Below are 16,618 nucleotides of genomic sequence, written 5' to 3'. Positions count from 1 at the left end.
GGGGGGCGGAGAAAGGTGTTCCAGATGTATACTTCTTGAAAAAGCTACCATGTCTCCTTTTCATCAAATGTATCACATATTTACTTTGAGGTTCTCTGATGATTTACGCTCCTCCCCAGTACATCTTTGCTCTGTGTCCCCTCCACGTGCTGACAATTCTTCTGGCCCTCCTCCCCTCAGTTTTGTCCCCCTTGAGCTCATTTTGGAGTGGCAAAAGTCAGAAACAGGCATGTGGAGCACCTATTTGGCTTTAGAGTCCTGCAAAAGAGTTATAATGGCATGGTTGCTCTTTTTTCTCTTTAAAAATCAGGCAGAAAAAGTACTTTTCTAGTGAGTTTTGCTCTGACAGAGTGACCAAAGTGTCAGAGAAGCTGGGGAGCTCCCAGCAACCCAACCTAATTCTGTACTTCTGTTTTGTTTTAAGGGGTTCATAACTGTAAATACTGGAAGAACGCCTAATCCAGCCAAAATCCAGGAACACCAACCATGTTGCTTACTGGCCTACAGAAACATATCATTATCACTTGCCACTGACACTCTCGCCCGGAAGGAAAATCTGCTTTATTCAGTTGTCAACATTATATCATTAGGGAGACCTCAACGAGAAATCTGCTTCTTGTTAACTCATTTTCCATGAGCTTCAGCAAATTTTAAAAAATAAAACAAAAAACTTCAAACAACAAACCTGTACATAAGAAAACTCAATAGCCTACAACAAAGCTGTCATGGAAAAGGTGTCTCATGTCATAAATTAAACAAAATTGCCCCTTCTTAGTACCATAACAGCAGAACCACAGGAAAATATTTATAGATTGCAAACCTATGTAAGAATCAGATTGGTCCCTCTGTTCCTTCACTTAGGAAGCACCTTCCTGTGGTTCCTAAGTGTATTTCTGTACACAGCTATATTTATATACACTTGTCCTGTATTTTTTTTAAAACAATAAACTCATGGCAAGCCTATTGCTAATGCAAGAGGAAGGCTCAGATGTTCCATTTCCCAAAAAGCAGACAGACAGTTATGGTTCCTGCAGTGCTCTACTACAGGATCTTCAATTATTATTATATACAGCAGCTCAAAATGCCTTGCATCTGCCTCCAGAAAGTTCCCATATATAGAAGACAGCACATAAACAAACACAAGCTTACTTATTTAACTTTGAAGCACAGCAGTCCAGTTCCTATCAACACCATTTTCACACTGCTTCCTCCATAACTTAGTTATAGGACCAGTTCGCCATTTTACACACCATCAGCTAAAACAGGGATAACTTTCATTCCCCTCAGCAGAACAAGAGTAGAGTTCAAGGTCCCACAAGCCCTTTCTTACTGCAAGCCCAGTCCCAGAAAAAGCTGCAGCAGCCAGTACTGTCGCTGCTCCAGACCCCTGATCCTCTTTCCTGCTTGGATTAGCCCTGACAAGCTACATTGACATGCGTTCTTCTGATTTTAATAGAAGTGCATGTGGTGTTGTACAAGCCCTCACTCCTGGAGTCTCCAACTTCCAATTATAAAAAGCCCTTCTAACTGCAGAAGAGCCCCTGAAAACACAAAGCAGATGTACTGTAGAGGCTTAGCCTAGAAAGCACTAAAAAGCAGGAAGTATAGTAACATTGAGATGTATGTGATTTTTAAGTCAATTTAGTATTTTTGGGTGGTTCCACCTCTTGAATTTTTCCCCAAATTTTAAAAGCAAACAATGTTAAATTGCCATGTTCTGAAGAAGTTTGCAGGAAAGTGGAAGGACTTGAGCCAGAAGAATCAGACAAATTAAAACTGAAGGAAGCAGAAACCAAAACAAAGTTTCCACAGTATTTCTTTTCAACTTGTCTGAAAGCTGTTTAAAAGTTCCTAAGAGGGTCATTGATGCTCCAAGGTTTTCAAATCTCACTGTAGGCTACAAGTGACCACCCAGTATTTAAAGCAATGTAACTTTCCTTACATATTTTCTATATGGTTGCGTCTTCTCAGAAGATGAAAATGATCAAAGGTTACCATGCAGTTTTCCATGCAGTTTTTCTCCACCTTCTTCTGCTCCTCTTAAAGGGATTCTTTTTAAGCAACTGATGTTATAAATAGAAGAAATCTGATTATTTCACTGTAGTTCATTATGGAAGTTTCTGCATGTGACAAAACTCCCTGTATCATCAGCATCAGAAACTGCCAAAGATCATTCAGGATTGAAACAGCTAAAATATTATCCCTGCAGACTAAGGAATGTAATCAAGATATTGTATCCTGCAAATGCCAAACAACGGGTACCACCATCATGCCTGGCTTTAGATGAGGCTCCCTTCCTCTCATTCTTGATCCATAAATCCACACAGATGTTTTGAATGGAACCATCTGTCTACTGACAATGTATCTGGATGTCAGAACCTGCATAAAGCTATGGTGAATGCAGTCACTTCTTCTTCTTGACAATTCCCAAAACCCTTCACTGACATTCTATTTAATAAAAGCAGTGTCACTAATATAGGAATAAATAGCATTTCCTGTTCAGCAGCTGAATCCTGCTTCTCTTTATCTAAGGAAGATTCTGTACATAAAACCAGCCAGAAGACTTGACATGGAAACACTAGATATTCCTTTGTGCTGTTAGTATTACAAGCTCATTTTTGGCTTACCATGGATTCACTGATTAAGAGGAGAAGAAGAGCCTCTTCTACGTTGTCTTGAGGGCAGTATGCACTGAAAGACAGAACACATTTTTTCTGAGGAAGGTCGAGAGTTATCCTGTCAGCCTCCTTCTCATTTCACAAGAGGAGCAGTAACTTGAAACATCTCATATATAATTCATTTGCTAGACAATACCTTCTTCTGCAGGTTCACACAATTAAAAGCTCTGCAATATATCCTAGATGAGCTATACTGAACCATAAAGAGATTATTTCCATTTCATAGCAAAGACAGCTATTTGGTTGGATTTTCTGCCTTCCTGGGAAAAAAAAATATCAAACACTCAAGGTTTAATGTTTTATTTTTCTAGCAGGCCTTTTGATGGGAAGTTAAAAACAAGAGCACACAAAACTACTACATGAATCAGTGACATAATTAGCAGTACTGAAAAATGTTCAAACACTATCCTTCCTCCTGCCAATAAACTGAAATAAAAAAGAATACTTACTTCTCTTCTGTGTACAGCTCAGGCCTCCGACAAAGACTGCTAACATAAGACTGATCTTCCTTGTTCATGAACTCAGGAAGCAGATCAGATAAAGGGCTCCAGTAACAGTCTTCACTGAGGGAATGGAGAAGTACTTGGGCTAGCTGTTTGGCTGCAGTCTAGAGATCAATGAGCAGTACAGAAAAAAGACATATCAGTGAAGCCTTGTCCAACACAAAAGATTCAACCTTCCCCATGTTCCACCTTGGGAAGGAGATGTACCAACAACGTGACAGTACCACTTTTCAGAAAGTTAGAGTAGCTAAAACAGCTGCTAAAAAGTTTACAGCACTGGCAACTTCTGCCCTCCTCTGAAAAGGCCAGCCTTCTGCATTTACATGGTCTTGTTGCAATACTGTAAGAAAAAAGTATCAAAAAGGCCTGACAGCAAGGGACACTTTGGTGAATGAAGACAACTGACTGCCATACAGACCGCTGAGATAATCTCACAAATGTTACTATATTAGAGTATGATGGCACTTCCTGCATTCTCAGCCTCAGAATTTTGTATGGAAGTCTCAGCCCAGAGGCTACTTCTATATTAGGTTTAAAAGATCAACCCTTTATCTGTTAGTATCACTCTTCCTGCAGACTTTTATAGCTCCATCTCAATACTGCTGCTCTTTTTTTGTTGCAATAACGGAGGGAGGGGAGAAGAGGGTTAGGAACTTTATATTGAGACAGCAACATCATATGCACTTTTTTGACCATCAAGTGGCCAAGGATCCTTAAATACTTGCTTTCTGGTTCATACACATAGCTGGCAAGCTGGGCCCAAAAGGGGGCAAGTTAACTTGACTTTGCAAAACTATTTTTGGCATTTATCCTTGTTTCCCACCCAACAAATCTCTAATTTTTTTCACGGTAAATAGATGAATGTGCAAACAAGCACAGAGACATCAAAATGGGTGGTATCTTCTGTGAATTCTAAGCAGCACAGCACTCTAAGCTGTAAAGTAAATACTGCACAGAACAGAGGCACGCTGAAACTTCAGCCTTTCTGTCCTAATACTTGTAAATATTATTTTGGAACTTCTCTGACTACTGCATATGTATTTTATATGCAATTTACACTTTGGGATGTGTTACGAGGCCACCAAGAGTCATTTTGTTTTAAATACAAGGACAGGTACGATTGATAAACTGGAGCATTACTCTGCTTGACGTATGACATCTATAGGACCAAATAAGTCATACTGAGGTTAAAGTTCCTGTTATCAGATTCAGAAAAATTACTTCTTTTGATGCAAGGTTCTTCATTTTCATCCACCTCACCACACATGAATTCACTAAATTAAGTCTAAAATGCAACCACAGTAGGGTGTGCTGATTCTTAAACACCAGAAAGGGAGGTTTCATACTTGTACCTAGCAAATGGCAAAGTGATCTGATTGTATGATGGTGCCTCAAAGAAATATTGTCACATACAACTCCCTGGAAACCCCAAGACCTTCCATGCACTCCTACTGACAAGTTACAGAAAGCCTTCTGTTTCTAACCAGGCTTTTCTATGCTTTTTATAGCAAGTAACCATGAGCAAAACAGCCTAGGGCCCTGCAACATTAGCCAGTATCATTTTATCATCTCAGTGTGTAATTATTTAGTCAGTTTTACCCTGAGGAGCCCACTCTCCTATATTTTTTCCTACAGTTTTAGAAAGGAGGGAACAATAATATGCCAGCAACAGAAAGATCTCTACTGGTTCACACGGAAGTAGGATTATAGTTTGTGATAAGCCTTTCAAAAGGCAAGCACCAAATACTCTTAGTGTCTTAGGTTTTAACATACAGTACAGTAGCTGTGTAAATTAGCTTCACTCTTGTTTTGAATAAGACCAAACAAACCAGAACAGGCCAAGACTCTGATTTATGTTATTACTGCCTTTGGCTAAAAAAAGCATCATTATGCTTGAAGAACACTGTGAAAACAAATCATGTGTTTCACTTTAATGCCTGAAAAACTTGTTTAATTACGCACATTCCTCTCTTTGCCCTCTTGACAACTCTTTAAAAATAAGTAAGGAAATGCAAGTGCAACTTTCAGTAAAATGGAAATCCCAGGAAAAACTATTGGATGAACACCTTCAGATTTCCCCTTAGGGACAAATCCCCCAGGGGTGTTGTACAGCTCTCCCCAGTTGCACAGGGACAGGAGCATTTGAGTGCCACGTTCTGTCATGGTATAGGAACAACAGATGGTTAGACTCATTTCAGCAAAATGATAAAACAGGCAAGCAAGAAAAATCGCTTGAACCTTGATCTCAATCTGGAAAAGAATGCAACCACCCGAGTGTGACAATTATTTAAGTCACCTCTTCTAATTCCCTGCACAAACTTCCACATGCATCTGTATTCTCCATTAGGAATATAAGGTGATCCCAAGGCAACAAGAAGATTCGTTTCCAGAACAAAGTTCCAAAATACACAGATGTGAGGAACCTAGGTAAAAAAGCACCCAGGACACCCTTTCTGCTTGCAGTTTCATTTTAGCTCTGTATTTGCATGTGAGCTACACACACAATCAGTCCATCCATTGGAACCTGGCACTCTCCATCTCCAAAATACTGTGCAAACCCACGACTACCTCCCTTGCCGAATTTCTCTGGAATTACACAAAACACAAAGCTGAACCAAGCACAAAACAAGTTTAGTCATACGAATGACAATGCTTTTAGGGCTGCAAAGTTTTCATTCATGTTCTCAAGACTGCTATTCTCCATGCTGAGTAACTTCAGGACAAGATCTCTTAAAGGGGAGACAGGGAAGAACCAGTTAAAGGTCTAAGAAGTTAAACAGGCACATAAATAACTTTTTCCATTATTTCTTTACCAGAGGCACTCAGGATAACAGGATGCAGAATGCCAACACCACCAGCAAAAAAAAATTAAAAATTAAAATCACTCTGTACTGCATTGAAGGGAGTTTACAGGAAGAACACTGAAGTACTGGAGTCTAAAAAAAAGCACTGCTTGTTGCAAGAGCCAGAAGTACTTAATGCTACTACATGCAAATGCAAAAAGATGTGCATGCACACACTGAAAAGCAAAAAAGAAAACAAGACACTATCACCTGAGGACAGCACTGCCAAACTAAATATAACTCTATTTCTACCATGGCTAGAAAACACACTGGAAAATAACCCCCAAAGTAACCCATGTGCCCAGGTCTGAAGGCTTGGAGGTTTCAATTGGGCAGGTCTTTGAATTAAGTGCTTCACTTGACATATCACTTCCAAAAGTAAAATAATAAATAAAAAAATAAAAGAAAGAAAACAAAAAAGGCAGCAATCGATCAAGTGAGGACAAATACATTTTTGTCCTGCTGCACCGGTTAATAAACAGAGAGAATTCCTGCATAGCAGAGTAAGTACCCTACCCTTCCCATCTCCCATTCCCCGTACCATTTTGAAGGTCTGAGTAGATTTTGTTTCCACAGTCCGTAGTACTTCTCGCAGACTCCTCATTCCTTTCACAATATTTCTATGGGGAAGGCAGGAAAAAAAAAAAAAACAACCCACGTCATAAAAAACCCAAAAAACTAGCACATTGGAGACAAAATATTTTTATGATGCACCAAAGCTTGGCAACAAACTTGACATTCAAACAAACCCATGAAACAATCACTAACACTGAGTGTGCAGTAGCAAGACAAGTCACTCTGAGGCACAGACAGGACAATGACACTGAGCGAGACAGCGACTGTAGCATGCCTACTCCAGATGGCTTCCTAGAAGATCACATTCACATTTGACGAACAGAGGGGACATTTGGAAGCCTTTCATAGCTTGTATTCATAAAGCAGTTGCTTCTTCTTAAAAGCATCCACATCTCCTCTTCATAGACACAGACTGTACTTGTTTGAATTATATTGAGCTTACATGATGCTTTTAAATGATTCCTTTTAGGTGGTGCTTAAATGCCTTGTGTCTGATGGTCCAGACACATGAGGACATTACAGTGGTTTAAAGAGTTTATTATCAGCCAGCTAAGTTGCAGTAACTGTCTGCAAGCACAGCTTAACCTGCAATAAAAAAGGGTTAGGAAAAAAAAAAAACCAAAACAAACAAAAACCCCACATTACTCTGCATAAACCATGAGCCATTAAAGCAGACTAGTTGCCAAATGGTATCTTAATTGTGTGTCTGAGCACTAGAGAGATGCAGAGAGGGAAGGTTAAACACTGGACATACTAGTTAACACACTTGGAGCCTATACACTCTTCAAGACTAAGGACATGGCCCTACCACCACAGTAATTATAAAACGGTTCAGCTCACTTTCATTGCCGGGTGGAAGCTACCCAAAGAAATACAAGTTATAAGAAAAGGTGCAATGCTGTACTGAAATGAAGACAACCAGATAAGCAATTGTAGTGGTACATTAACTACCACTTCAGTTTATTCCAGGAGAATTTTCTGTGCAAATGAAACCTAGATTTCACAGAGGGGAAGGAAAAAAAAAAAAAAAAAAAAAAAAAAAAAAAAAAAAGGCAGCACCATACACCATAACAACCTTTTCTGTCAATCTGATTAAATTTTGAAGGTAAGCAGTATAGACTGTGCTTGTGCCCACTTTCATGCCCTGCAAACCTTCTTGCACCCCAGAATCAATGGAAATAAAAGAAAGTAAGTATGGGGGAGGGGGGGTGCACATATAAAATGTGATGTTTACCGTGAATATTGGCTACATAAAATGCCACCCTAAAGCTTATGGTCACCAAGTCACAGAGTTCAAATGCGTGTGGCCTTACTTCTAATCAATACACATCTCAAAATTTTAAACTTTGAAGTAATCTGTAGATTACCTCATTGGGGGTAATCTACAGACAAGCAAAAAAGTAAGGCAAGAGCAAAAACACTGGAGACTTGCCCCTGTAGAAAAAGTCAGATACTGTCTTTCTGTTTTTCCTTCCACTTTCTTCTAAGTAAAAGATGTGCTTTGAATTTATCAATGGAAAAAAGCTCAAGGAATTTTAACCTCCTTAAACTGAGGAAAGCAATAAAGCACATGGTGATATTTATGCACATGAGTAGTCACACCCAATCCAACAGAATTGTTCATAAGCTATTTATTACCAGATAGTAAAAAAATCAATAAATTCCCCCATGTAAACAAAATGCACATGACCAACTGCTCTCCTCAGTTACTGAAAACTACTGGCATTTCCTGTGCTTCCTTGGGCTCCTAAAAGGCTGGACAGAAGAGTTATGGTGTATAACAGTTCTACAACATTTTTGAAAATGTGTATGTTTAGATTTCTTGTTAGGATAATGGTATTTGTCTTAATAAAGTGCCAAAGAATGCCATTAACTAGCATCAGAAAGAAGATTAGTGACCACTTGCAAAGCCAATTAATTCCACATTTAGCACATACTTAAGAGATGAAAAACCTAGACAACGTGCTAAGACAAGACAGTTTTGTTCCCAGAGAACTGAAGCACCATTTCAGGCCATAAACCAAGTTAAGTTTTGTGGCAGAAACACCTTGCTCTGGGGGGAAGGGGAGAGGAAAAGGAAGGAATATAGACACACTGAAGTGAATGAAAGAATAAATGGCAAATTGCTGCCCAACTGCAAGTAGTCAGGGCTGAAACCATGAACCACATGACAAATGCGTAGGAATACCTTCAACAGAAGGTAGGAGTACAAAACGGGTAGCACAGGAGGAGCACCTAGCATTCACCACCTCCCAGACATGTGAGGTCAGGTTCTCTCAGAGAGCACCTGCTCCATGCTCTGAGCTCTCAACTCTGAAACATGCAAAGCATCTGACAACAATACCAGTGCTACAGGACTGAGGATTTTGTTTGGCCACTTTTATATTTTGAACTTTATCGAACATTATTGAGCCATGACAGGAGACAGAACACACCTGCCAGCAGTCTGCAAACATACCTCACTACAGGAGTTTGTCTTTCCGCTCTACTGTTCCAAGTCAGGAGGCCATCTGAGCACATATTTCTTTTAAGCATATGAATTGCTCTATTTATAATGATAAGGAACTTACTGTTCTATTAATAGATGTCCATCATATACTAAACATGCACTTGAACAGATTTTTTTAAGCTAGGACTTGAAGAAGTTAACAAAAACAAAAGTACGTATTTGAACAGAAATACATGTACGTATGTAAGTGGATGAGGATGCAAACATAAAGCCTCTGACAAGCCATGGTGAATCCATCTGATCTTGTCTAGATCAGAAAATAAGCAATCTTGAGCCTCTGCAGGACTTGGATAGAAGACTGTCCGGAAATCCCAGGTACTGTTGGCTCAAGCCATGGCATCGTAAGTGAACATCAGATCATGTAAGTGAGTTGGAAGAGTCCATGGGCCCCTGTTGCACTGCTAAGATGCCAGAAAAAGAAATGAGGAAGAACAGGAAGGGAAAAGCACATGGTCATTAAACTGCCTTAGTTTTAGGCACAAAAGTGGCAAGAGAGGCATTTAAAAAACACATGACAAAATGCAGTTTAGAATTCAATTACAGCTAATCTAATAAAGAGGAACACAGAAAATCATGGCCACAAACTGTGACAAAGACCACCTTCAGTCCAGTCAGTCCAGCTTGGCATGAAAATCTGTTTTGTTTGTACAAGTACCCTGTTAATACAGGGTAATTATTTACCAGTCCATGAAGCAGTCATATAACATTTATGTCGTATTGTTTGGTTAACACTACACAAAATTTTAAGATACAAGAAAATAAAGAAATACACTGTTTTCTATGCAAATTGCTGGGAAAAATATTGATAATGAACCAGAGTGGACCAGGGGTCCTTGCACAGAGGTCTGCAGAGACAGTCCCCCAACAACATGAGCACCAGAAGATCATGTTCTTATCCCCACTCATTAACTGTTAAAACAGTTAACCGATAACAGATGAAAGAGACCATCCTGAGATGACTACATGGCAGTTTGTGGAGCCACCTCTCCAGGCGAAAGAGATACACGAAGCACACAAACAGCAGCAATACCATTGCCTCTGCCCAGCTCCTTTTGCATCTTTGCATCTCGCCAGGTTTCTAAAAATTCATACGCTCTCCTTAAACAGCTGTTCAAGCATATGCACAAAACGCACCTGAAGAAGCAAGCCTCAGATTCCTATGAATGAAGATATAAGACAAGTAACTACAACAAAGCACATTAGAGTTTCCTAATGGCAGCCTGTCTAACAGAAGTGGGACGCTCAAAAAAAACCTAATACAAAACAAAGGTTAGCACTTATCTAGATCCATCCAGTGGGCAGTAAGACTCATTCCCAAATTACCAGCTGCAGTGTCCTGGTGTCCTGGATAAGATGCTAGATTGTAAGGACTGAAGAGGATATAAATGACAAGAAAGCCCACATAAATTCCCCAGAAGAGACAAATAGTCCAGCAGAGACTGTCCTGCCTGCCTTTGTACATTAGATTCTACTGCAAAACAGCACATACATGAACTTACTCTTTCAAAACGCCCTTGCAACAGAAGCCTACAAAATTTCAAAAAGGGAGCTGAGCACCCCAGAAAACTGCCAGGAGACTGACAGGAGAAGGGAAGAGAGAGAATTGTGTAAGCTTTCCCTATTAGGCATTTTCATCAGGGTTTTCCAAAGTAATTTAGGTCCTAACTTGACGGATCATAAGGAAATCTGATTTCTAATAAGTGCTTAACATTTATTTTTCAGAAATTCATTTTCTTCAACAGTGTTCCATCTAGAGCTTCCAAAACCAACCACATCCTCTAGAAAGCTCTGACTTCTTGTCTTGCCTGTGAAACTCCACACATACTGCAAGTGCCATTAAGAGAGCAGCATACATATAAACATTACTTCATACAGGTGAAGCCTGTTTGCCCTAAGAAAATATTAACAGCATCTTGACCAAAGCCCCCATAACAGTATAAAGTAGTAATAACTGTTCAATACTTTGAAAGGAAAGGCAGTAAGAAATGAGCCTAATCTTCACACATCCACATCAAAAAAAACCCCAAACAAAACCCCAGTGCAGATGCTAACATGAAAGACAACTGGTTCCCTTCTACAGTATGACAGCATCTGCCTGCCTATATTCTGCATCCACAGCATCAACATTGCTCACTGGAAGAAAAAAAGAAAGCTGGGATGCAGCAGGGCAAACAACTGCAGGAAACACATCTTCAGCAACACAGTATTTTTAAGTAAACATCTTATTAAAAGCACCTAGGACTTCCACAGCTCCAAGACTTGCTGGTCCTTACAGCTGGCAGCTCAACATCTGAAAGGGAGACCAGACCTTTGTTTTGTACTGGTGCCTTCTTTCCACTGCACGAGAAAAGGGCAACCCTGACCATGCTCCAAGAGAAGCATGCCTGTGCCTGCTAGCAGGAACAAAAGCATGACACCACCACTCTTATCCTTCAGCTATTCTGCCTGGTGAGATAAGAATAAAACACTTGCTATTTCTTTTGTACACACGTGCCACTGGGGAAGGACAACCCCCTGGCAGCCTGAGTATTCATCATCCAAGGCTTATTTCCTCCCTGAACACGCTGGAAGCAATAAGGAGAACAAAAGCGTTTCTTTGAGCTGTTCAATATCAGGTGGAGGAATTTATTATACACATGAAGCATCCTAAAAAGCTTCTTCCCGCTTCCCTTCTCTTTCCTTAATACATCCCAATGCCGCTTATGCCCTCTCGTGGCAGAAACCACACATTAATACTTGCTGAGGGCACAGAGACAAGCTGCGGAGTCCCAGCGGGCTCCCTTCCCCCTCACCGGACCTTTCACTTCCCTGGCAGTTGTTTCTTACTTGCACTGGAGGAGGTGAGGAGCACGTGGGTCTCCGCTCCCGTCCCAGCCACAGGAGCTCCATCGCACGGACTAGGATGCTCTTTCATCAGGAGACAGCTACAGTGAACATTTTGCTGCTATTGCAGCAATTCAGCTTATAATCAATGCACTGCTTAATTCACACATGTACTTTGATTCCAAATTGTTTTCCTGTAGGTTTTTTTTTTTTTTTGGGGGGGGGGTGTACGGTTTTTTGGTGTTGTGGTTTGTTTTTTTGTTGGTGGTTTTTGGGGGGTTTTTTGTTTCTTTTTTTTAAGGCTGTCATTAAAATAACATGGGAAGGGAGCAAGCAGGGCCCACAGTAATACCTAAAACAACCCACTGGATACATTGAACTGATGAAGACTGAATTTAAAACATTGCTGAATAAAATGAACATGACTGAGTTTGATATTCCAAAGGTGCCTAGAAGACATCAGTGCCATATGTTCTAAATGAGATTTTATTTTATTAGATAGTTAATGAGCTTACTGGCAAGACCTGAGCTTTTCGTTCGCCATGAGAATGGCAAAAGGCTAGGAAAGGACACACTGTGCCCATGGCTGGTCAACAACCAACTTACCCAGGAAAACCATTTACCTGTTGCCTACTGCCAGGGTGATACTGAGACTTATCACTCCATACTTTCTTAACACATAAACTTATATTCACCTGACTAAAGGGGTCATTTCACAACATTTGGGCTTTGTGTATTTGTAAGCCTTTGGGTTAAACAAGGTTTACCTGAAGGCACCTCTCATGGATATGCTTAGGAGTACAGGTTCACTGTACATGCAGGCTTTTAATGAAAGAATGCGGAACACAGAAGCTAGTCAAAGTTGCATTTAAAGTCATTCTTGGGGGATAAAAAACTAGCAAAAAAGCCCTAAACAAGAAGCAACGCCTCTTCCAACAGAGTCAAAAAATGCTATCAATTTTCTACCGAAGAATTTGAACTGATTTTTGCTGGGATATTTTTTTTCTAATTTTCTTCCTTTCAATCTCCCCTCATTTTTTGCTTTCTTCTCCATTTTATTGAGCAGGAAATGGAGGAGGAGTGAAGAAAAGGAGAGAAAATATCTTTGACTGGGGGTGAAGGTAAAAAACCCAGCCAAAACGAAATACTTTCAAAGATGGTTTGCTTAAAAAAAGTTTATAAAACTTTGACCAGCAATATTACACAGAGCAGTGAGAAATCAGTATCTGATTCCTTAAGAAAAAAATAGGATAATATAGTGCAAAAGCAGGACTAGGGAATGATGGATTCTTAAAAGTACTGTTTACACATGTTGAAAAGACACCCTACATGGCAATCTCTCCATCACCTAAAACAGAGTTGATCATGTTTTGAAGACATGGCCTGGTTTAGGGAACAGAGTGCCCTCACCAATTGCCTTTGGAAGTGGGCATTAACAATGTCTCTTTTATTGTTCTTGAAAAGGTTTTCCTCAGGTGAAAATCACTGTAGGCTTGCAGATACCAACTCCTCTTGCCCTTCCAAGGTTCACTGGGAGCTGTATTTCAGAGGCATAATAAATACCCTGGAGCAGCACTGTTCCCGCATGCATTCTCTCTAGTAAAAACACACAGATTTGGGGTATTGATTGGGACATTTAAGACCTTAAATAAACAAACAAACAAATAAATTGAAAGAAACTACCCTTAAGACTTCACTGAGCTCTAAACCAGGCCCTGTGGCTGAACATTTTAAAAGCACACAGCAGTGTAAATTCCACTCTCTCTTTACAGTCAAACTCCCCTCATCTCCACTGGGAACAGAGCTGAGTCAAGACAACAAAATTGTTCTACTCCACCCTACTTGCGGGTCTGGAAAAAGGAGGCTTAGGACTCTTAAGAGAGACAGAGAGACACAAATAGGAGGGAAGGAAGGACACTGAGGGGACTTGAGGTGAGCCAGCAGCAAAAAAGTCAGAACAGAACATATACAAAGAAATAAGCCTTCATCTGTTCTGAGACAAAACATGCAACATTATCTATTTTTATTAACATCTACATCCACCTACCCCTTCTTTAAATGAGTCACGTAGGCACTCTGTAGAGCTGCTTCCAGGAAGTAGGAAAGTTCAAACTCAGAGTAAGTCACGTTGCTGCCCTTGATACTCCTTGAATGTGTGTTGTTTAAGGTCTGTGAGGGGAGTAAAGAAATATCTGGGATTACAGGCAACTGGTTGAACTAGCCAGTTCCTCATGAGCCAGAGACATCTCCAACAATAAAATGTTAGCTTCGGCCATCAGATTTCTCCTCAGACTACCTGAACACTTACCTTCATTAGGTATTCAAAAACCCCTCAAAGTCAACTTTAAAATAAACTATGCAGTGACTTCCATGAAATATTCTGCATCCAATATGAGTTTTGAAACACCATCCCTTATTACTTTCCAACCTTTAATTAAGTAAGTAGAAAGCTACACATTAATACCCAGGGCTTCAGAAGTACTACTCCAACCACAGAGATCCAGTGTCTTGCCCAGAAATATTAATGCAATGTTTGAGTAGGTATGTCTAGCTTAACATAACATAGATATTTATTAAGAGTTAGTAAGCTATCAGGAGTCCTGATGAAAAAATCTTGACATTTCCCCTGTTTCTCCTATCAAACCCTTCTTGCTTTTGCTTCCTTACTGGTAACAAACAGCTTTCACTGCTGAAAGTTGCCCTGTGTGGACTCCAAAGCAGGGTTTTAAATCCAGGACTGGAGAAGGCCTATGGACTTTTAGTACATCTATCAGTAATCCTGCATCCTTGTCTCTGTGTCCAGAAGGTGAATGAATTACTGTTCAAACTCTTTTGCCTTCTTTGCAAACAAAAGCTGTTAGCAAAAACACTTACAGTGCCCAGTACTGGCAGGAACTCGTCCTTCCACAATGGAAGGACAGTACTTAATTTTAAATAGAAAAGCCATTCAGTTTTTTCCTACAAAGAAACAGACCAGACAACTTGTTAGCTGGCTTTCTTCATGAATTTTTATATGTACTAAGCTAATTTTTTCTTGTTTTAATGCAATTAAAAACAAAACCTGGAACAGAAACACACCTTTGCTGCTGAGAAGAGCAGAAATAGCTGGTCAGAAGGTCAAAAGCTGTTAAAGTTACAGAAGAACATGTACTGCCATGAGTGCTGCTGGTGTCAAGCATAACGTGTGGCAAAGGAAAGGCATGGAAGCCCATGGTGTGCCCTGTTAAACTCAGCTAGGCAAAGTTACAGAGACTACTAAGCATGTGCCCAGCAAATCAGTGGCACGTATTACAGCTCAGTGGAGGGCTCACAGTACTCATCTTGCTCGGCATCCTAGCCAACCACTGACTAAGCAGTTACTTGCTAACTAATGATCTAGGTTCCTCCAGTTTCACTTGGAGAAGGTGAAGCACTGGCAATTAAATTGCTATGGCTGACCCAGAAAAGGTTGCTTTCAGCTCGTTAGGGATCTCAATATCCACTACTGTGTATCATTTACACAGCAAATATGTAAAATGTCTTGAGTTTCTTCATGCTGGCACTTGCTATGCAAAGTTTTTAGCCCCTCTTTAGTAAGGGCTAAGCTTGAGATACCACTTGAGCATATCTGAAGTATTCAGTACTTTACCACAGGCAAAACTGGTTTTCAGACCTCATTCTCAGAGGAAACAGGCAGAGACCAGATAAATTGCTGTTTTGCAACTGCTTATACTGAGACATCTCACTCCTTCCAACTTGTTCTCATACTCCTTATTGTCTATGATCACCTGGCATTTCCCCATCATTTTTGCTGTCAAAACCCTGGAAATTCCACCCAGGCCCCCAGGTAACACCCTGAGCACATTTCTTCTTACCTTTTCAAGCTCCTGCAAGTACACCTGGGCAATGACACATGCTGTCTCAAAACAAGCCATGACTTCCTCCTCTCTTTCACACAGTCGAGCACGTGAAGCAATTGAGTTGGTTGAGCGCTCCAGTGACAGACCTGCAAAATGGCAACACCTTTAACTGGAGCCCACCAACAGCAGCATGGCTGTATTATTCCTTCATTTACCATCTGACAGGAAAGTTTTTCCATAGGTGGGTTTCTCCCTTGTTTTAGTGACTTTCAGTAAAAGATCCCCAGAAAAATATAATTCCTACGCATGCAAGGCATTTTTGTCATGCTGCTCTAACCCACACTGCCACTGCACATTTCTACAGTGCCTTTCAAACACTTTATGAAGAAAGGACATACAATCCCTCTGGTAGGGATGAGAAAGCAGAGAAATTAAGGCCTATATTTCAAAGATGGCTATAGATTTTGGGTGCTTCAACGCAAGCGCTGTTTAAGAAACACCTTGGCACTGGATTTGATAATTTCTAAGCATCCACTATTCCAAGTGAAGCTTTCAATAAGCAGCAGTTTTGAGGGGAAAAAGAAAAAAAAATACCAAAACAAAGTTGGAAAATCTGAGGCCTCTCTTGGAAAATCTGAGTACATGCAAATTGCACATAGACACACAACAAGCTCTTGGCAAGGCACAAGAGACTCTTAACCACAAGATCACCCTCTTTTCCAAAGAAAGGAAAAAACCCTGGGTTTTGTACTACTAAAACTCTTTTCTTGTATCATCATCCAACCCCACTTACAAACAAAGAGCATGTTAATTGAAGACCCGCAGCTATTGTCCCTACATGAAAAAC

At 40.3% G+C, this 16,618-nt stretch overlaps 1 protein-coding gene across 6 annotated transcripts in view; it reads right to left on the bottom strand.

The window, feature by feature from the left end:
• The window catches only part of TTC7A (tetratricopeptide repeat domain 7A), a 181,237-nt gene that overhangs the window by 142,176 nt on the left and 22,443 nt on the right, over window positions 1-16,618 (bottom strand). For all 6 annotated transcript variants that reach the window (XM_010576506.1, XM_010576507.1, XM_010576509.1 and 3 more), the window contains exons 4-8: window positions 15,787-15,917; window positions 13,980-14,101; window positions 6,566-6,644; window positions 3,128-3,285; window positions 2,628-2,691 (exon numbers count right to left, since the gene is read on the bottom strand). In XM_010576506.1, coding sequence (XP_010574808.1) covers window positions 2,628-2,691; window positions 3,128-3,285; window positions 6,566-6,644; window positions 13,980-14,101; window positions 15,787-15,917 — 554 coding nt within the window. The remainder of the gene's footprint in view (window positions 1-2,627; window positions 2,692-3,127; window positions 3,286-6,565; window positions 6,645-13,979; window positions 14,102-15,786; window positions 15,918-16,618) is intronic.

This window comes from Haliaeetus leucocephalus, unplaced genomic scaffold (genome assembly GCF_000737465.1).
Source record: "Haliaeetus leucocephalus isolate CR32 unplaced genomic scaffold, Haliaeetus_leucocephalus-4.0 Scaffold526, whole genome shotgun sequence".
In the NCBI taxonomy this organism is placed as follows: Eukaryota; Metazoa; Chordata; class Aves; order Accipitriformes; family Accipitridae; genus Haliaeetus; species Haliaeetus leucocephalus.
Note: the sequence above shows the minus strand (reverse complement) of the source record. Positions and strands in the feature narration are given on the sequence as shown.